The sequence below is a fragment of the Martes martes genome (assembly GCF_963455335.1).
Source record: "Martes martes genome assembly, chromosome: 17".
Taxonomy (NCBI): Eukaryota; Metazoa; Chordata; class Mammalia; order Carnivora; family Mustelidae; genus Martes; species Martes martes.
The window spans coordinates 18063763-18085396 of NC_137905.1; the positions used below are offsets into that span (position 1 = coordinate 18063763).

General features: G+C 38.5%; 1 protein-coding gene across 1 annotated transcript in view; it reads right to left on the reverse strand.

The window, feature by feature from the left end:
• Positions 1-21634, reverse strand: part of NFATC3 (nuclear factor of activated T cells 3) — a 125597-nt gene that overhangs the window by 47118 nt on the left and 56845 nt on the right. Inside the window, 3 exon segments of the mRNA XM_080828223.1 lie at positions 2569-2709; positions 5506-5678; positions 14289-14488. Coding sequence (XP_080684349.1) covers positions 2569-2709; positions 5506-5678; positions 14289-14488 — 514 coding nt within the window.

The window sequence follows — 21634 nt, forward strand, 5'->3', positions numbered from 1 at the left end:
AATATAAGTACGTATTGCTCTGAGTTCTGCTTTACCAAATGATCAAATCCAAGATGGGGGTAATGGGAACCTCTGATTTGTAGCCAAGTCAGAAAGATGTTGTGGGCAACTGGGCACCTACTGCTTTCGATTGGCATTTGAAGTAGGGGGCAGTCTTACGGTACTGAGCCCTTAAGCTGTGGTCTGAGCTAACTCCAGACACTGTCAGAATTAAATTTAATTAAGAACATCCAGTTCAGGGCGCCTGGGTGGCTCAGTTGTTAAGCGTCTGTCTTCAGCTCAGGTCATGATCCAGGAGTCCTGGGATGGAGCCTCGCATTTGGCTCCCTACTTAGCGGGGAGCCTGTTTCTCCCTTTCACACTCCCCCTCTCTTGTGTGTCTCTCTGTGTCAAGTAAATAAATAAATAAAGTCTTCAAAAAAAAAAAAAAAAGAACATCCAGTTCATGTCAAAGAATTGGTTGATATATGGGAAACCCACACATCTGGAGTCAGAAGTATTGTCAATGTGGTAACAACGTAAGAGTAGAGGTGAAACAGACTGAAGGTTTGCCTTTTTTTTTTTTTTTAAACCCGGAAAAGTATAAATCACAAAAAATAACTCAAGAAGAAATAAACTTAAATGGTCCCTATGCCCATGAATAGAATTATAGCAGAAACCAATAGTCCCACAAAGCCCCCAGCCCTGAAGGTTTCAGAAATGAGCTCAGTTACACGTTCAAAGGAAAGTAAAATTATATGACACACACTTAAGGAGTGGGAAAAAGTGAGGTACTTTACCAACTCACTTTGATATCCAGAATGCATAAACAATCTCATAAGGCAGTAAGAAAATGAAAACTGTATCAATGGAAAAAAATGGGCAAAAACCATCAGCAGATATTACACAAAAAAGGATACATGAATGACCCATAACACCCTCAATAAATGTCAGGCAATTTCAAAATCAAAGTTCAAGATACCATTTTACACCTACCAGACAAACAAAATATAAGAATTATGATATTCTTGGGGCGCCTGGGTGGCTCAGGGGGTAAAGCCTCTGCCTTTGGCTCGGGTCATGATCCCAGGGTCCTAGGATCGAGCCCCACATCGGGCTCTCTCTGCTCAGCGGGGAGCCTGCTTCCCTTCCTCTTTCTTTGCCTGCTTCTCTGCCTACCTGTGATCTCTGTCTGTCAAATAAATAAATAAATAAATCTTTAAAAAAAAAAAAGAATTATGACATTCTTATTTATGTTCACCAGGTGATAAGCACTAAAATGTTCACGGCAGCACTGTTAGTTATTGTTTGGTAATGTCAAAACCTGGATACAGCCCAAATATCCAGTGAGGAAACATAATAAACTGTGCAATTCATACAGTAAAACTATAAAGAAGTGAAAATGAAAGATCTTCTATTACATGGATCAATCTTAAAACATTAATGTTGACCTCTGAAAAAAGCAATTTTCAGAAGAATACATGCAATGTTATACATAGTCTAACACTAGAGAAAATACATAAAAACTATAAAGAAAAACATGGATTGATTTAGGAGTAGAATCCATTTGGGAAGGGGTTTCAAGAGGCCTTCTGAGATAAATGTCTTACTTCTTAAACTCGGTAGGAGGTATGAGTATGTGTTATATTCTTCTTATAAAAAGGTATTTCACGACTTTAAAAATGCTTTAGAAAATCAGAAGGAATAATTGATGGAAAATGTTTTGTTTTTTCATGCACCTCCACCACCCCGCAGGTTCCTGGGACACTGTGTGAGATGGGGGAGGTACTGGTTTTTTGTTTCTTTGTAGAGGTAGTACCTATCCTCCAGGAGCTTAATGGAAAACTGTTTTAAATATGCTCAAGAAGGGCTAAATCAAACATCCTGATAGTCCCAGGATTCTTCTACATTTCTGAAAATTACATAATTTGTATATTCATATATAAAATACATAAAATTCACCCTTTTAAAGTATAACATTGAGAGGTTTTTAGTATGTTCGCAGGGCTCTACAACCACCATCACTACCTAATTCCAGAAACCCCAGGCCCATTAACAGTCATTCCCCTCCCTCCAGTGGCAACCACTAATCTACTTTCTGTCTTTATGGATTACTGATTTGGGACATTGTGTGCTGACTCCTTTCACTTAGCATGTTTTTAAGGTTCATTCGTGGTGTGTTATGAATCAGTACTTTATTCTTTTTTATGGCTGATTAATATCCCATTATATGGATAGGCCCCAGTTTGTTTATCCACATAACAGTTATGATCATTTGGGTTGTTCCCATTTTGGCTATTATGAATAATGTGGCTGTAAATATTCGTTTCTGTGCAACATACTGTCAATTCTCTTGAGTAGCATATGTATACAAAGGAGTAGAAATACTACTTTTGAAACATCCTTAATGAGAATTCAACATTTATATGAAAATTTAAGAAATGTATGGCTTACAAAAAAAAATCTGTGTAAATGATGTCCGTAGCTTTAGGAAAACAATTTTGTGATTAATATTAGTGAAACATCTGAATAACTTATTTTATCCCTTCTACCCCTTATTTTGAGGTCAATCAACTAAATCTTACTTACCTTGTCCTTTTTCAAGAAAAATGATTTTGGATTCTGGAAGAAAATTAGATCCAGTCACAATCATTTCATGACCTCCATTTACAGAACAACTGTTGATACTGTACTTCTCAATATGAGGAAGTTCTTGAGCAGACCGCTGAGCTGTTTTTTTACAAGTTAAGAAGAAACAAAATATTAGTTTAAAATATTCCATACATAAATGATAAATTCAAGCTATACAATAAAAATAAAGAGAAGCAAACTGTGGGCTTTTAAAGTTTGAGACAATGGTAGCAATATCCACTATTATTTAGAAAACAAAATAGATTTATTAGATTTGTGTGATTTCTAAAGAATTTTCTTACAACTATGAAGAAATCAATAGAGAAAAATTAGTCAATGTCTACAACTTCATATTGACTTCAAAACACTAATTTCATCCACTTTTCTCCTTTTAGCTTGTCTTCAATACATTTTTTCCATACAACTATTAAAACTGATAAATCTAATGTAACTATATAAAGCAAATCAATGCAAACATATGTAATTATATTGCATACAATTAAAAGAAGACAAGTCTCTAAAGGAAAAAAATTAGCTCTTTCCTCAAGAAAATATATAGGTCATCACTGTGACAACAGGATTCCATTCTGGGTAATTTTCTAAATAACTGAAGCATACATGAAGTACACACTGAATTTTAAAAAATGGAAGTAAATGTTTCTACAGTGCACTGCACTCTTTCTTGCCAGGGTATGTGAAACATAGTTTTTCTTAATGGCTTAAGGCCAGTCTTTAAATTACCAACTTTTATAAACGGTGACCTTGGTCACCTTTCTCTGATATTGACTGATTTCAAATTGTTACATTTTGTGAGATTCTATTTGAGTTTTCTTTTCTTTGTTTTTTTAACTGTCTGAGCTTTAAGCTACAGATTATACTTCTTCTGACTGCTTAGGTTCTGTAAGGTTTCTTCTTGCCAAATGCCTAATTAGGTTTCTCTGGATTAAAACAAATAAAAAATATGAATTATGTGCTCTTCTTCACAGCTGGAAAACTGGTCTACTTTTAGTTCTATTTCGTGGGTGGAAAATTGGTGGCTTTGAGGGTCAGCTATGTTTTGTTTGGCTAGAACATTTTAAAGAAATTTAAACTTGAATACCTTTAGGAAGCACACATAGCCAGTTCACTATGGCTCTTGGCTCTCCCAAGTATTTAATACCAAGCTACAAAATGTATGTGAATTGGGATCACTGCCCCACTCAAAGAATATGTTAAAACAGACCCTTTTCATAGGAGATGGGTCTGGGATTTAGGATCAACTACAACTTGGAAAGTACTGAGCACTAACTTAGACCTCAGAAAATACTTATGTTCCAAATGGCTCAAAGAGAAGGGAAATGAAAACAAGCACTGGCTGGCCTAAGATGCAGACTATTTCAAGTTTTAGATATTTATGGTGGAAACTAGCCACCGCAGGTACATTCAAAGAAACAGCAAAATTGTGTTCAACAAATGGCAAAGGCATACTAACCAGGTACATTCAACTCAAAAATATATATATCTTTTTCATATATATATATGAAAAAAAAAGAAAAAAATGTTAAAAAGGTTAATAGTGACTACTTCAGGGCAGTGGTATTACAAAAGATTTCCATACTACTCTTTGCACCATTCTGCATTTCCATATTCGCAACAATAATCACATACTGAATTAATAAACTTAAAGAAAAAATAGAAAATCATTTTATAATAACTTCATCTCAAAAATTCGAATTACTCTATCAACTTAAATAATTGAACTTTGCTAAAAAATAGAGACACATATGCTTATATTGGCACAGACTAGTCTGGGATGATAATAAGAACAATGGCAATGACAGCTGCTTCTAAGAAGCAGAAATAGTTGACCTGGAAATTTGTTTTCACTCTGTATTTTTTGAATTTTGTAGCATGTACCTGTATTGTCTATTAAAATACAAAACTACTTCTACAGTGAATTCTATTACCATGGATTTGCTCAGTGATTCCCAGAGCCAACTGGGAAATAATAAAGTAGTAGTGCAATTCAACAAACAGAACAAAGGAGCACAGAAAGTTAATGCAATAGGTTTGATCCCAAATCAGGAATGCATGTGTTTGACAGAAATAAAATGGTATAACTGAAAGAGCACTAGGAAAACCTGTGTTCTAGGCACAGCTCTCACCAGCAAGCAAATAAGCTTGAAGGAGTACTTCAGATACTTGTGCCTCAGTTTCCTCCTACACAAAATTAAGACATGGAATTAGAACACTTCCAAGTCTATGCCCTAAACATCTAAATAGCAGTCTCAAAACTCCAGTCCTACCAGCTAACCTGCCAGAGGTTCACAGTTCTCCAGGGCTTGAGTAGGCACCAAGTTCTAGGGCCTATTCTCATTTCTTGCCCTTGTAAATTGGGGGGTGGGGGTGGGGGGTGGGATTCATTTTCTCAATTGGATGTAAATAGATTAATGACAAAACGAACGAACCAAAAAATAAACTCCTAAAAGTCTTTATTTAGCTGAGGCGTCAGCTTGCAGAGATAGGCATCTTCCAACAAGAAGGCTCACATTTTAATTAAACAAGGGTGACCAAGGAATACTTAGTATCAGAACCATAGCTTCAACTGGTTCTCAGATGTCATCAAGCCCATCTTCTTTTCTTATAGATAAGAAAACTGTGGTCAAGAGAATTTGTTTATAGGCACAATTATAGGCACAGTTACCTATGGTCAAATTATCATGAGAACCCATTTCCTAACTCCAAAATCAGCACTCCTCCCACCTAAACAAGCAGCTTACTTCCATACAAGAAAATCACATTAGATATCTAATCTCTGTGCCTCAATTTATACTTTTGATCCAAATATTACATTATAAGCAAAACAGAAAATGGCTTATTATAAGCAAAATCTGAAAACATCACAAGCTCACTTACAGCACTCAACAGGTATGGAAGCTGTCTGCAGAGAAAGGACTTTTCCATTGGGCTGTGGGATGTGCACACGGAACACGAGTCGTACTCTAGTATTTTTTCTGCCAATATCAGTTTCTCCTTTTCGAAGTTCTATATCTGAATTGCGGAGTTTCAAAATACCTGCACAGTCAATACTAGGGAGAAAAATATACAAATTTTATTTGCTTACTGATATTTAGTGGTCCTCAACAACTTAGCTCAACCTAGCAGGGAAGAACTATCACTACCTAAAATCAGATCAAAAAAGAAAAATGTATGAAGTGCCGCAGTGGCTCAGTTGGTTAAGGGTCTGACTCTTGATCTCAGCTCAGGTCTTGAACTCAGAATCATGAGCTCAAGCCCACCTTGACATGGAGCCCACTTAAAAAAAAAAAAAAAAAAGTATGACTGCTATTTTCTCCTATGTCAATTTTGAGATTAAAAGTATTTTCAGGGGCGCCTGGGTGGCTCAGTGGGTTAAAGCCTCTGCCTTCGGCTCAGGTCATGATCTCAGGGTCCTGGGATCGAGCCCCGCATCGGACTCTCTGCTCAGCAGGGAGCCTGCTTCCCCCTCTCTCTCCGCCTGCCTCTCTGCCTACTTGTGATCTCTCTCTCTCTCTGTCAAATAAATAAATAAAATCTTTAAAAAAATAAAAAATAAAAAAAAATAAAAGTATTTTCAAGGACAAACATATAATGGTAAGCGTGGTAGATTGTCTAAAAAGATGGCTGTTAATAATTCTTCCCCATTCTTGTACCTGCATGCCACTTCTCGCATCAAGAGGTAGAATACCTAGGTACTCCCTTTGAAAGCTGGTCTTATGATTTGCTTTGACCAAGAGAATGTAACCAATTGATACAGTGGAAGTTATGAGGGTTAAGTCCTGGGCCCACCATTTAAGCCTCATAACTTCCACTTTTGCTCTCTTAGAGCCCTGAGCCACCATGAAGTCCAATTAGCAAAGTGGAAAGAAAGGCCAAGACAATCTTCAACTATTCCAGCCACATCCAACCATCTTGGATGTTTGAAACACAGTTGAGCTTCTGGCTGAATTCAGGGGCATGAGTGATCCCAGCTGCCACCACATGAATGGACCAGCTGAGTCCAGCCAACCTTAAGAATCATGAAAATAATGAACAGCTATTACTTTGAGCCATGAAATTATTAGAGTGGTTTGTTTTACAAAACTAGATAAGTGAAACACAAAGTAAAAAGATGGTTAAATTCTATAAAAGTAACCAGGCCAGAAAAGATTCACTTGTAGGACTACAAATCAGTCATTAATAGCATATTTAGACTTTTCTAGTGCTATGTTAATTAGTAAAAACAATCCATCAGACTAAGATTCTAAGATTCATTTCTAAAATATGCACATATAAAATTAACGTTTTGGTATTTAAGGTCTAACATTTCATTATCTTCAAAATGTATTACTTGTACGGCTGCTTAACTCACAATCATGGTAGGAAACAACAGTACCTACAACATATGTTTGTATTCACATTTTTTTTTAAGATTTTATTTATTTGCATGACAGAGACACAGCAAGAGAGGGAACACAAGCAGGAGGAGTGGGAGAGGGAGAAGCAGGCTTCCCACTGAGCAGGAAGCCCGATGCAGGGCTCGATCTCAGGACCCTGGGATCATGACCCGAACCAAATGGAAATGCTTAACGACTGAGCCACCCAGGCATCCCTGCTCCTTACTTTTTTTTACTAGGACCTTTTCCCATGTTGGTACCTACATGTAACTATATCATATCAGAATTGATTTCATCAGTGCTTTAACAGGGTTTCCAGTATTTTGCTGTTATAAATAAAGCTGTAGCATAAACACACTAAGTTTTTGTGGTTCTTCTCTGAGCAGATGCTTACGACTGAGCCACCCAGGTACCCCTTATTCACAAATTTAAAGAAGAAAGCACACAGGTAACTTAATAATCAACATTCTAGTTAGAGTTTACTCTCTCTTGTGGTATTCCTTGTCATCGTCCTTTTGGTTTATCTACCAAGAGTCCCAACTCTGGTGCTCATTGCCCAGAGCATGCAGCAGTTGCTGTGAGGACAATATGTGTTAGTGAACTAGGTTCTCAAGATAAGAAGGAATAAAGCACAACAGAGAATCTCAAAAGGATGAATATTTTCATGATCAGAAAGACACAGAAGAAATTTCAAAAAAAGGAAACACTTTTGAAAATAAGTATTTGCCATTTAAGGATAATGAATTATATATATATTTTTAAAGATTTTATTTATTTATTTGAGAGCGAGACAGTGAAAGAGAGCATGAGCGAGGAGAAGGTCAGAGGGAGAAGCAGACTCCCTGTGGAGCTGGGAGCCCGATGTGGGACTCGATCCCGGGACTCCAGGATCATGACCTGAGCCGAAGGCAGTCGTCCAACCAACTGAGCCACCCAGGCGTCCCAAAGGATAATGAATTATATTTAACTAATATTGAACACCTGCACTTTAGCTCAACCAGTATTGATCAAATTGTATGAGGTAGTGATTATTCATCTTTTTTTGTTTTGTTAATGATTTTATTTATTTATGACAGATAGAGATAATAGTGAGAGGGAACACAAGCACGGGGGAGCTGGAAAGGGAGAAGCCCCAGTGTGGGGCTTGATCCCAGAACGCTAGGATCATGACCCGAGCCAAAGGCATATGCTTAACAACTGAGCCACTCAGGCACCCTATGATTATTCATCTTAACATGCCAATGTAAGTCATTAAGGGGAAAGAAATACCAGAGATTATCATTTTACTGAGTTATGAGGAAAGGTATTTTATATAAATATATGTATGTACTATTTTATTTTAAACTCTACCCCCATCATAGGGCTCAAACTCTCAACACTGAAATCAAGAGTCACATGCTCTACTGACCTGAGACACTTAGATGAACCAAGGGAAGGTATTTTAGCAGAGAGCTGTTTCTAAGAGAAGATATAGAATGAGCATCAGAAATGACAATCTTAAAACTCTGGCTACACGGGGCACCTGGTGGCTCAGTTGGATAAGCGTCTGCCTTCTGATCCCAGGTCGTGGGATGGACCCCCACGTTGGGCTCTCTGCTCAGTGCGGAGACAGCGTCTCTCTCTACTGATTCCCCTACCTGTGCTTGCTCTCTCTCTGTCAAATAAATAAATAAAATCTTAAAAAAAAAAAAAAAAACCCCACAATATACCTCTGGCTACAAAATGCAGGAAAAGACTGAACCAACAAGAAAACCACACAGAGGAATAAAAATAACTATTATTTTGTTTACAAGTATGACTATATTTTATTTTTTATCTTTTAATTTTTTTAAGATCTTTTTTAAAGATTTTATTTATTTATTTGATGGAGAGAGAGAGATCACAAGTAGGCAGAGAGGCAGGCTGAGAAAGAGGGGGAAGCAGGCTCCCTGCTGAGCAGAGCGCCCGATGCGGGGCTCAATCTCAGGACCCTGAGACCATGACCTGAGCCCAAGACAGAGGCTTAACCCACTGAACCACCTAGGCGCCCTTAAGATTTTTTTTCTAAGATTTTATTTACCCACTTGACACAGAGAGAGAAAGTACAAGCAGGGGGAGCTGCAGTGAGAGGGAGAAGCAGGCTTCTTGCTCAGCAGAGAGCCCAACGGGGGGGACCAATCCCAGGACCCTGGGACCATGACCCTTTTGGAAGGCAGACACTTAACTGACTGAGCCACCCAGGAGTCCCTTATTTTTTATCTTTTTTAAAAAAAATGTATTTACTTCTCAATTTTTTAAAAGATTTTATTTATTTACCTGAGAGAGAGCATGCAAGAGAGCACAAGCAGTGGGGGAGTAAGGAAGGGGGAAAAGGGGGCAGAGGCAGAGAGAAGCAGACTCCCTGCTGAGCAGGGAACCGGATGTGGGACTCCAACCCAGAACCCTGGGATTATGACCTGAGCTGAAGGCAGACAAATGCCTAACTGACTGATCACCCAGGTGCCCCCTCCTTTTTTAAGATTTATTCATTTATTTGAGAGAGATAGAGAGAGAGAGAGAGAGAAACAAGCAAGGGGAGGGGGCAGAGGGAGGAGGAGGAGAAGCAGACTCCCTCCTAGGGTGGAGGCGAACACGGGGTTTGATCTCACCACCCTGAGACCATGACCTGAGCAGAAATCAAGAGTCGGAGGCTTAACCAACTGAGCTACCCAGGTACCCCCAATACATAACTATATTTTAGGTCAGAGTATAATACCGCCATATCCATATTCATCTAGTTTTAAAACAGGGAGGAGTTTTGAGTAGGATAAGGCAATGAATACTGGCATTCTATATTTAAAGTATCTTGTAGGGTGCTTACAGCAATGAGTTAGTATAATGGTCTTAAATAAAGAGTCTTACACATTCAAAATAAATTAGGACTGAAATGACCACGCCTGTGGGACAGTAGGTAAAACAAGGGGAATATCTGCCAAGCTTTCTCCACCTTAGTGTTTTTAGAGAATAAGAGTCATTTAACACACACCTATAACTTACTTACACATAAATTATTTTGAACAATGATGGTCTTATCATTCATAAATTATTTATCTACCATTATCTGACACTATACTACATTCAATAACTGTAGCTTTTCCTCATAATTAGTTATTAGGTAAAACAGGCTCATTCATCAGCTGCTCTATAAGCTAAGATACAGGGAAGAAGTTTCCTTAGGTTTGTGTAACTTCTTAGTTGCTTTTTTTTTTTTTAAAGGTTTATTTATTTGAGAGAGCAAGTGAGCACAAGCAGGAAAGCGGGGGCAGAGGAAGAGGGAGAGAGAGTATCTCAAGTAGACACCCTGCTGAGTGTGAAGCCTAAATCCAGGCTCAATTTCAAAACCCTGAAATCACAACTTGCACTGAAATCAAAGACTCAGATGCTTCACCAATTAAGCCACCCAGGTACCCCTCCTAGTTGCTTCTTATTCAACCCTTTTCTGGACACACACAATGTTGCCACAAGCCTTCTTACAGAATTCCTGTCCCTAATCTAACAGGCCAGGGTGGACAGAATGGCTAGAGAAAGCTCAGGTGTGTACCTGACAGGGTGCGATGAGGGCACTAGCTGCATGTAACTAGTAACAATAGTATTTCTGCAGCTTTTGCTTTCTGGTCTGATCCAGGCAGGCAATATATGCCATATCCTCTTGGGGAAGGGACAGGAGTCATGACTATAGCCTGTTCCATATGCTAGTAGATGGGAAAAGGATAAGATAGATATGTTTAGCTGATTTTCTCACATTATTTGGTATGTGAAGCTTTCCCAATTTCTTGAAAATAAATTTTAGAAACTTGTGTACTCTTTTTTGTTTATTGATTTATACATTATTTTTAGAAAGGATGAGGCATTTTACAACATAAATACAAATTAGGTAAAGGAAAACAGAAAAAAAGCTTTCAACAGAAGGAACAGGAAATAAATATATTCCAAATTTAGGGTTATACAAATTACTATAATTACTATAACCGAACTTGACTGTGAACTTCCGGAGAACAAGGCAAAAATAAATGTGGTAAGTTTTTATACATCTCTCCTTGTCTGGTAAAGCAAAACCTACCACGCCATCAGGAAATACCAGCTTTCTCCCTTTAACTTGAAAAGATTCTGTGTATATGAATATATGTAATAACGAGCAACTTAAAAGCTAATTTTCTTTAACAGTGGTTTTTCAGATTATGAAATTATTCATATGGATATTTCTTATTCTATCCTTCAGACAAAGTTAAGAAGTATGGGGTGCTTGGGTGGCTCAGTCGGTTAAGCGTCTGACTTCAGCTCAGGTCATGATTCCGGGGTCCTGGGATCGAGCCCCACATTGGGCTCTTTGCTCAGCAGGGAGCCTGTTTCTCCTCTCCCTCTGCTCCTCCTGCTAGGGCTCCCTCTCTATCAAATAAAAAAATAAAATCTTTAAATTTTTTTTTTTTAAGATTTCATCTATTTATTTGACAGAGAGAGATCACAAGTAGACAGAGAGGCGGGCAGAGCGAGAGAGGGAAGCAGGCTCCCCACTGAGCAGAGAGCCCAATGTGGGACTCGATCCCAGGACCCTGAGATCACAACCCGAGCCGAAGGCAGCGGCTTAACCCACTGAGCCACCCAGGCACCCCAAAAATAAAATCTTTTTTAAAAAGTACAAAACAAAACAAAGTTAAGAAGTTTAAGAAGCTTCTGGTGACTTTCTATTGAACTTGATTTAAGTCCAGTGCTTTTAATATCCAGAAGAACAAATGGAAACATGGCCTGCAAACTATCTTATAGGGATCAATTTTTTGAGTTCTTAGAAAAAAGATGGTTCAACTGAGTTTTAAATTCATCTCTGCAGCTATTACAACTGTATATTCATATGCTTTTGATGCTAAATGAAAAAGTAAGACCCTAGAGTAAAAGGGAAGAAGCTCACATGCACGCATTCTCATTCAGTGGTTAGCCACTTCACTTATTTGAAAATGGGTCAAATAGGGTGCTTGGAGGCAGAGAACTGGGTTGGGTTATTGAGTACCATCCATGTAAACAAAGTAGGTTTTATATCAATTTATATTAACTTGTCTTTCTAGTAACAGGTAACAAGGGGAAAAAGTTGACAAGGTAAGTTCTTTCTTTTTTTCTCTTTTTTCTTCCTTTTTTTTTTTAAATAAAGATTTTATTTATTTATTTTAGACAGAAAGAATGTGTGTACAGGGAGGGGCAAAGGAGGAGGGAGAGGGATAAGCAGACTCCTTACTAAACCCAATGTGCCGAAAATCAAGAGTCGGATGCTTCACCAACTGAGCCATAATAACTGTTTATTTCTTAATACAATTCTTTTTTTTTTTTAAAGATTTTCTTTATTTATTCATGAGAGGAGAGAGAGGGGAGGGAGAGGCGGAGGGAGAAGCAGGCTCCCCAAAGAGCAGTCCCAATGCAGGACTCGATCCCAGGACCCAGGGGATCATGACATGAGCTGAAGGCAGATGCTTAACCAACTGAGCCACACAGTGCCCAGCAATTCTTATTTTCTAATAACAGAATTATATCACAAACTGGTATGCCTTCAGGCGTATATGCAGCTTACCCAAAAAGTTATTTAAGTATAAATTTAAAGGAAGAGAGCTAGAGACCAAAATCCTATTTTATGTATGTGTTTTCGCAATAGTCTGGAATGGATGTTACTGTCATTTTTTTTTTTTTTAAGATTTTTTATTTGTCTGAGAGAGAGAGAGAGGGAAAGAGGGAGAGAGAGAGAGCATGAGCAGCAGGAAGGGATAGAGAGAAGAGGAAGCAGGCTCCCTGCTGAGCAAGGAGCCAGGCACAGGGCTCGATCCCAGAACCCTGGGATCATGACCTGAGCTGAAGGCAGACACTTAACGCACTGAGCCACCCAGGCACCCCATGTTACTGTCATTTTAAGAAAGGTCGATACCATAGTTTGAAACAATCTATGTAACAAACCTCACTGTAACTTTAAAATGCCTAGTTGGGACCAATTAAAAGTTGCATACTAAATTTCCTTCCCCCCCTTTTCTCTCATTGTTAGAGATAGCAATGTACTCAAGTAGAAAGAAAACAAAACAAAAAATCCCAGATGTTCCTTACATACAAGGATGAACAATGAGATGTGTTGGGTAGGTTTCTGTGACAAGTCTTTATTATTTTTTTATTTATTTTTAAAATAACATTTATTTATTGGTTTGACAGAGAGAGAGAGTATGAGAGACAGCACAAGCAGGTGGAGCAGTAGAAGGAGAGGAGAAGCAGGCCCCTCGCCAAGCAGGGAGACTGATATGGGGCTCAATCCCAGGAACCCAGGTTTATGACCTGAGCCAATGGCAGACACTTAACCATCCGAGCCACCCAGGCTCCCCTGTGACAAGCTCTTCAAAGAGGCAAATTCAGGGGGCACCTGGCTGGCTCAGTAAAGCACGTGACTCTTGGTCTCAGGGTTGTGATTTCACGCCCCACATAGGGCAAAGAGCTTACTTAAAAAATATATATAAATAATATAACATAACATAATACAACATAACATAAAAAAGTGGCTAGCTCAGATGGAAGTTTTCATTTACCCTTCCTCCTTATTCCTTCTGGGACTACAGTTGTGATGGCTAGAGCTCTAGTAGCCATTCTGTATCTCGGGGATAGAAGCCACATGTTAAAATAGCAGAGAAGAAAAAATACAAAGAGTTTGGAGCCCCAATGACTTATGGAGACATTGTGCTAGTCCTAAAATGCCTGTGTATTTCTGTTGTGGAATAAAGAACTAAATGTCTAGTGTTTAAGCCACTCATCTTCTAACATACAATCTAACATATAATAAACTGCATATAATCCTAACTTGAACAAAACTCTAAAGCATTCTCATTCAGAAGCTAGCTACCTCATTTTGTTTGGAAATGAGTCAAACAGGACACCTGGAGATAGAGTCAAAGTTTTCCTTAAGGAAATTTAACAATTATAATAACTGTATTGCAATTATTACCGTCTATCTTATTAGACTGTGAGCAACTTGAAAAAAGTCCATATATATTTTTCTCTATCATTTAATATAACGCTTGGCTGGTCCTAGATGGTTCATAAAGTTTGGGTGAACTGAATTTCTTTTCTGGAAATTTGCTACCAATCTTAGAAAATATACTATGATTATTTACATAATGTTATTCAGTTAATTTAGAACAATGAATACTTCATTTCTGTACTATAAAAAGAAATACGTTTTTTTCTGAAAGTTGTTTTAGGGAAAAAAGAAAAAAAAAAGAACTGTCCATTTTGAGGTATGTTTCAAGATACCTGGCTGACATATTGTTTTCAGGAAGAAGGGGAATTTCCAGAACCTTTGTGCTGGCAATTATTATCTCTTGACTTGCAGTAGCAACAGTCTTCCCAGTGATTCGATGCACCTGGTAAAATGCATGAGGTCGTAAATATCGGTCATCTGCTGTTCCAATAAACATCTGTAGATTTATCGGCTTTTCATTATAGCCCAGGAGCTAATTAGGAAGAACAAATGGAAAAATACAATTCATTATCCATGTATTTACAATAAGCTTAGAATAGTAAGTCTGTTATATTTGTAACATATTATTGATACAGAAAATGTTATTTCAAAAAGATAACAGTAAGAAAAATAAGTGAATAATCTTCCACATTTCAGAAGTTTATGAGTTATAAAATGTTGGAATATGTTACAAAGGGATGAGGGCTTTTTCCTGTATAAATATCTAGAACAATAAAAATTTTATAAAGCCTTCTTACAGAATGCTATGAAGAACCAAAAGGAATGATGATTCTCTTTGCCAGGCAACATTAACCATCCAGATCAGACTTAAAAGACTTTGGTGTGCAGGAAGCTCCTCTAACAGGCTGTTAAAATCAGAGTTTGTTTTAGAAGAATCTCAAAAAGGCTATTAGATATGTTACCAACTTAAAATTTCAACTGACTTAACAGGCTGGGCTACCTGACATTTTCTGGTATTCTTCCTTCACTATTATTGAGGTGAAGAAAAGTCTACAGAGGGAGGACCAGGAGGTGCTGGAGGTTAAAAAAAAAAAAAAAAAAAAAAAAAGTGACCACAAAGAAGTAGGGAAATAAAAGAAACAGAGCCTTAAAGTATACATTTGGCACTTAGGGAGACTCCCCTATCCAATCTGATGGCTGAACAGCATCAGTATGACACATCATCATGCAGGTAACAATTAAAAACTGGAACATAAAGAATGACTTGAAACCATGGAGGGTAACCAACATAAGCATATACTGGAAGCAAACTGACACTTTTAAGAAGAGAGTAACAAAAAGTGTGTTTCCTGTTTTTAAGGCTTTTAACCTGAGAGAAGACCAGAGTCCATGCCTTACAAAGTGGCTGAAACTCCTACAGAAAATCTAGTCTGGGGCGCCTGGGTGGCTCAGTCCGTTAAGTGTCTGTCTTCAGCTCAGGTCAAGATCTCAGGGTCCTGGGATTGAGCTGCACGTTGGGGTCCCTGCTCTGTGGGGAACCTGCCTTTCCTTCTGCTCTTCCCCCCACTCGTGTTCTCCTTCTCTCTCAAATAAAATTAATAAAATCTTAAAAAAAAGAAAAAAGAAAAAAAGAAAATCTGAAGTCTGAAGGGCCTGAAGAATAGGACAACCACAGCTCCTGGAGAGTAAGAGGGAAATCCCAGAAAGGAGACAGCCGGAGAAGGGAAGCTCCAAATTATATATATAAACTTTGCCCAATCGTTTGGTTGACCTGGGAACCACCTATGAACATGTCAGATCCCAAGGAATGTAAGGCTAACATAACTGAAATGAGATTATAAGCTGCCACCAACCACAGAAGACACATTTTACAGGTTGACTCCAACCAAGTTAAGTGACTGCTTAAACAAAAAAACAAAAATTCAAGATTCTTTGGGGGTACATTTGGGTGTGTATCTGTTTTTGTTTTGATGTTTTTGAGTTGGGGGTTCTTTATATAATCTGAATTAATCCCTTGCAGATACATGATTTACAAATATTCTCTCTCATTCTGTAGTTTTTTTCACTTTCTTAGTAGTGTCCTTTGATACGTGAAAGTTTTTAAATTTGATGGAGTCCAATTTACCTGTTTTGTCTTTTGCTGCTTATACTTTTGGTGCCATACTTGAGAAACCATTTCCAAATCCAATGTCAAGAAGGCTTCCCCCAATGGTTCCTTCTAAGAGTTTTATAGCTTTAGGTCTCACATTTAGGTCCTTGATCTATTTTGAGTTTATTTTTGTATATGATGTAAGGCAAGGGATCAACTACATTATTTTGCATGCAGATATCCAGTTTTCCCAGCACCATTTGTTGAAAAGATTGTCCCTTCCCCCACTGAATAGTCTTGGCATCCTACAGAAAATGAACTGACCAGATATGTTAAGGGCTTATTTTGGGGCTTTGTCTTTTATTTCATTGGTCTGTTTTTATGCCAGTACCACAGTGTTTGAAATGCTATAGTTTTGTAGTAAGTTACAAGTCAGGAAAGTAAGTCCTCCAACTCTTTTTTAGGACTGTTTTGCCTATTTGAGACCTTTCGCAGTTCCATATGAATCTAAAAATATGCTTTTCCATTCAGCAAAAAAGGCAGTTGGAATTTTGGTCTAAGTATAGCACTGAATCTATAGATTGCTTGGGCAGTACTGATGGATTAATAATGTTAAGGCTTCCTATCTACAAACACAGATATCTGTTTTTATTTTACATATGCTTAAATTTTATTTTTATGTTTCCATCTACATTTTTCTTTCAGCAATATTTTATAGTTTTCAGTGTACATACTTTGACACCTCCTTGGTTCAGTTCATTCCTAAGTACTTAATTCCTTTAGATGCTACTGTAAATGGAATCGCTTTTTAAATTTCCTCTTCAGGTTGCTCATTAGTGGTAGAGACACACAAATGCTGAGCGTATGCTGATCTTCCACCCGGAAGTGCTGTGTTTACTAGCTCTGTAGTCTTCTTGTGGATGATTTTAGATTTTCTATATACAGGAACATATCATCTATGAATAGAGACAGTCTTAACTCTTCCTTTCCAATTCAAATGCCTTCTATTTCTTTTATTGTCTAATAGTTCTGGCTAGAACTCCCAACACAAATGCTGAATAGCAGTGGTGAAAGTAAGCATCCTTCTTCCTAATCTTAAGGAGAAAGCTTTCAGGCTTTTACGATTAATTAAGTATGATGTTAGCTGTGGGCTTTTCATAAATGACCTTTCATGGTAAGGAATTTTCCCCCTTTCCCAGTTTGTGTGTGTGTGTGGGGGGGGGTTTAAATGAAAGGCTATTAAATTTTGTCAGATGCCTTTTCTGTGTCAACTGAAATGATCATGTATTTTTTATCCCTTCTGTTAAATGTGGTGTATCCTATCAATTGATTTTCCTGTGTTGGGCCACCTTTTGCATTTTTGGGATAAATTCCACTTGGCAATGATGTATTATCCCCTTTACTGTGCTGTTGGTTATGGTTTGTTAGTTTTAGTTAAGAATTTTTGTTTATATTAGAAATAGAAATATAAATACTGTATCTTTGTCCTTATCCATTCAATTAAAATTTTTTTTCATATCTCTACTGAAATCCCTCCATCTCTTCACATATGTAGCTTACGTTTTCTACTAGATGGTTCAGCATTTTATCATGGCTATTATTGAAGACTCTTTCTGATAACTCCAATATAGATGGAGAGAGATCTAGACCATGTCTGGGTCCGCTCTTACTGATTGCTTTTCTTTTTATTGTGGATCACACTTTCTTTTTTGTGTGTGTATTGCTGAACATATCCTGAACATTTTGTATTCAAGAGACTTCTAGAGACTCAAGTAGGAAAGTATTTACCTCCATAAAAAAGCATGCTATTTCTTTTGTCAGGTAACAAATTCTTAAGCTATGTCTGGGCTTTGCTGCAGCCTTAGTCTGATTCCCCTGCTTTGAGATAGTGGTTTCCTCACACTTGGTGGTCCTACAAGTTTCAGAAAGATGTGTCTCAGTAATCTCCACTCCTACTTTTAGCCACCAACTGGGAGAAAGACTTGTTCCATGGCTGCTTTAATCCATTAAACCCGCAAGGGAAAGACATAATAATGTAGGTTGCATAAAATCTATTTTTCAATACACATACTGGAGGAGGTGTCCGGCTCTTCAAGGCAGCAGTGGAGTTTCCAGCACTCAGCCCTAGCCCTGCCACAAGTTACGGTCATGAGTCACAGTGTCAGTGATGCCTTCACTATAGCAGTACTGGGTTGGATGGCTGGACAGTGTTCCACACCACATAGCTTGAAGCCAGAGATTTTATAATACCCTTTAAGAAATATTCTCCTCTCTTTCTGTACTATGGTTTATAAATTATCCTGATACATGGTATCAAATATAAAATGCCTAATACAGTGTTGTCATGTAGGCAGTGATAAATACTAGCTACTAGTCTACGTCCGTGTTTCTAGGTATGTAATGTAGTCAGAATTCAAGTATGTAGGAGTTCTAGTCTACTATGAGGTCTTTCAGGTGAACACTTCACTCCCCCTGCTTGTCCATTCATGAATCTATAGTGGAATTTGTAACTAAGCAACATCATAATTGATTATCCTCTAACCCAGGAAAGGACATGAAGATTTCTGCCTATTCTGGGGTAGTATAATTGACCTAGGATGGTTTTCAGGACTGTAACATTTATAGAGAAGAAATTAAAGCCTGGACCATGGCAATAGCCTTACAACTATTCTCCCTGTTCTTGCTCTTGCTCTCATACAGGCTATTTGCTGTCAGGAGACAGAACAAACGTTAACTAGATAATTTCATGCCCTGCTCAGAAGTCTCTAATGGCTTCCTTCCAACACTCAACTAAATCCAAATGCCCTGTGGTGATTTATAAGGCCTATGTGATTTGAGCCCTGGCTAACTTGTTGCCTTACCTTCTCTTACTCTTTTCCCTTCCACAGTCTGCTCTAACCATCCTGGCCTTATTGCTTGACGAAACCCACGCTTATTCCTAACCTCAAGGCTTTCATATTTCATACTTTATCACTCTGGAACATTCTTTCCTCTGATCTTCATTATTACCTCACTCCTTCAGTTCCATACTCAAAGGTCAGCTCCTCAGAGAAGACCACCCTACCTAAATACCATATCACTGTCCCCTTCACTTTTTTATTATTTTTCATAGTATGGATCACTACAAAAGGTATGTTATAGGAGCACCTGGGTGGCTCAGTTGGTTAAGTATGTGACTCTTGATTTCTGCTCAGGTCATGATCTCAGGGTTTTGAGATCAAGCCCCAGGTCAGGCTCACAGCTCTGCAGGGAGTCTGCTTGAGATTCTCTCCCTCCCTCTCCCTCAGCTCCGCACCCCACTAGGCATGTGTGTGTGTGCTTGCTCGCTCTCTTTCTCTCTCTCTCGCAAATAAATCTTTTAAAAAAAAATGTGTTACAGATTTATTATCTGTTTTCCTCAGTACCGTATAAGTTCCAAAAAGGCAGAAACTTTGTCTTCTACCTCTACCCCTTCCTCTTTTTTTTTTTTTAAGATTTTATTTATTTGACAGAGATCACAAGTAGGCAGAGAGGCAGGCAGAGAGAGAGAGGGAGGAAAGCAGGCTCCCTGCTGAGCAGAGAGCCCAGACGCGGGGCTCGATCCCAGGACCATGAGATCATGACCTGAGCCGAAGGCAGAGGCTTTAACCCACTGAGCCACCCAAGTGCCCCAACCCCTTCCTCTTTTAACTGAAGATCCATTATGGAAATATCCATATTGAATATCACTGCTTCAGCCAATACTATATAGATGACAACAAAATAAAGAACAAAGTGGCATGTATTAAACTTCAAGAAATTAGTAAAGACTTTTTAATTTAATTTTAAAGATTTTATTTAATTATTTGACACAGAGAGAGAGAAATCACAAGTAGGCAGAGAGGCAGGCAGAGATGGGGAAGCAGGCTCCCTCCTGAGCAGAGAGCCCAATGTGGGACTCGATCCCAGGACCCTGAGATCATGACCTGAGGCGAAGGCAGAGGCTTAACCCATTGAGCCACCCAGGTGCCCCTGAATTTTATTATTTTTTTAAAAGATTTTATTTAAAGAAATTAGTGAAGACTTTAAAAGGCAGAAATTTATTTATAATAAAAAGGATGCTGGGAAGCATATGATAAAAATCAATGAAGGCTCAATGAAGGAAGGAAAAGAATCATGGAAATCAGCTAAGAGGCCGATGCACTAAGTACTAACATCATGTGTACTGAAAATTTAAATTAGAATGGAAGTAAAAACATAAACAGAAAATAGAAACAGAGAGGGATGAATGCAATAAATCCTTCCCTATAGAGATTTTTCTAACTGACTATATATAGCATGAAAGAAAGGAAAAAAATAAGTTACAAGTTTTGAGATTCAGGGGCGCCTGGGTGGCTCAGTCAGTGAAGCATCTGCCTTCAGCTCAAGTCATGATCTCAGGGTCCTGGGATCAAGCCACATGTTGGGCTCCCTGCTCAGTGAGGAGTCTGCTTCTCCCTTGTCCTCTCCCCCCACCCCTCCCCCTACTTGTGCACACACACTCTCTCTCATAAATAAAATCTTTAAAAAAAAGTTCTGGGGCGCCTGGGTGGCTCAGTGGGCTAAAACCTCTGCCTTTGGCTCAGGTCATGATCTCAGGGTCCTGGCATGGAGCCCCGCATTGGGCTCTCTGCTCAGCAGGGAGCCTGCTTCCCTTCCTCTCTCTCTGCCTGCCTCTCTGCCTACTTGTGATCTCTGTCTGTCAAGTAAATAAATAAAAATCTTAAAAAAAAAAAAGTTCTAAAAAAAAAAAAGTTCTGAGATTCAGAATCCAATAGAATGGTGGTATCACTAGCAAGTAAAGTGAAGAAGTCACTTTATTTAGATGTAGAACAGTTTTGGAGACAGAGGAGGTAATGTTTTCACTGTTAATCATGGTGTATTCAAAGTAACAGTGACACAGATAGATGGAAATGTGAGGCTATATAAGATGTACATCCTTTTATGGGGCTCCTGGGTGGCTCAGTGGGTTAAAGCCTCTGCCTTCGGCTCAGGTCATAATCCCAGGGTCCTGGGATAGAGCCCCACATCGGGCTCTCTGCTCAGTGGGGAGTCTGCTTCCTCCTCTCTCTGCCTGCCTCTCTGCCTCCTGTGATCTCTGTCTGTCAAATAAATAAATAAAATCTTAAAACAAAAAAAAGATAAGTATAAGATGTACATCCTTTTATTTATTTATTTATTTATTTATTTATTTATTATTTTTTTAAATTTTATTTATTTATTTGACAGAGAGAGAGATCACAAGTAGACAGAGAGGCAGGCAGAGAGAGAGGGAGAAGCAGGCTCCCCGCTGAGCAGAGAGCCTGATGTGGGGCTCGATCCCAGGACCCTGAGACCACGACCTGAGCCAAGGGCAGAGGCTTAACCCCCGAGCCACCCAGGCACCCCTGTACATCCTTTTAGACCAACCTTAACATTGACTGAACGATAAACACAATGCTTTGCTATCTATTTTGATAACAAAATAATACAGTCCACTGTGCCTTAAAAGGATGACCTTTGAAATCCATTTTTCTTTTGTTTTGACAGAAGTATGCATTGTAAAAAGTTCCAGCACAGCAATACTCTGAGGACTTGAAACACTATTGAGTT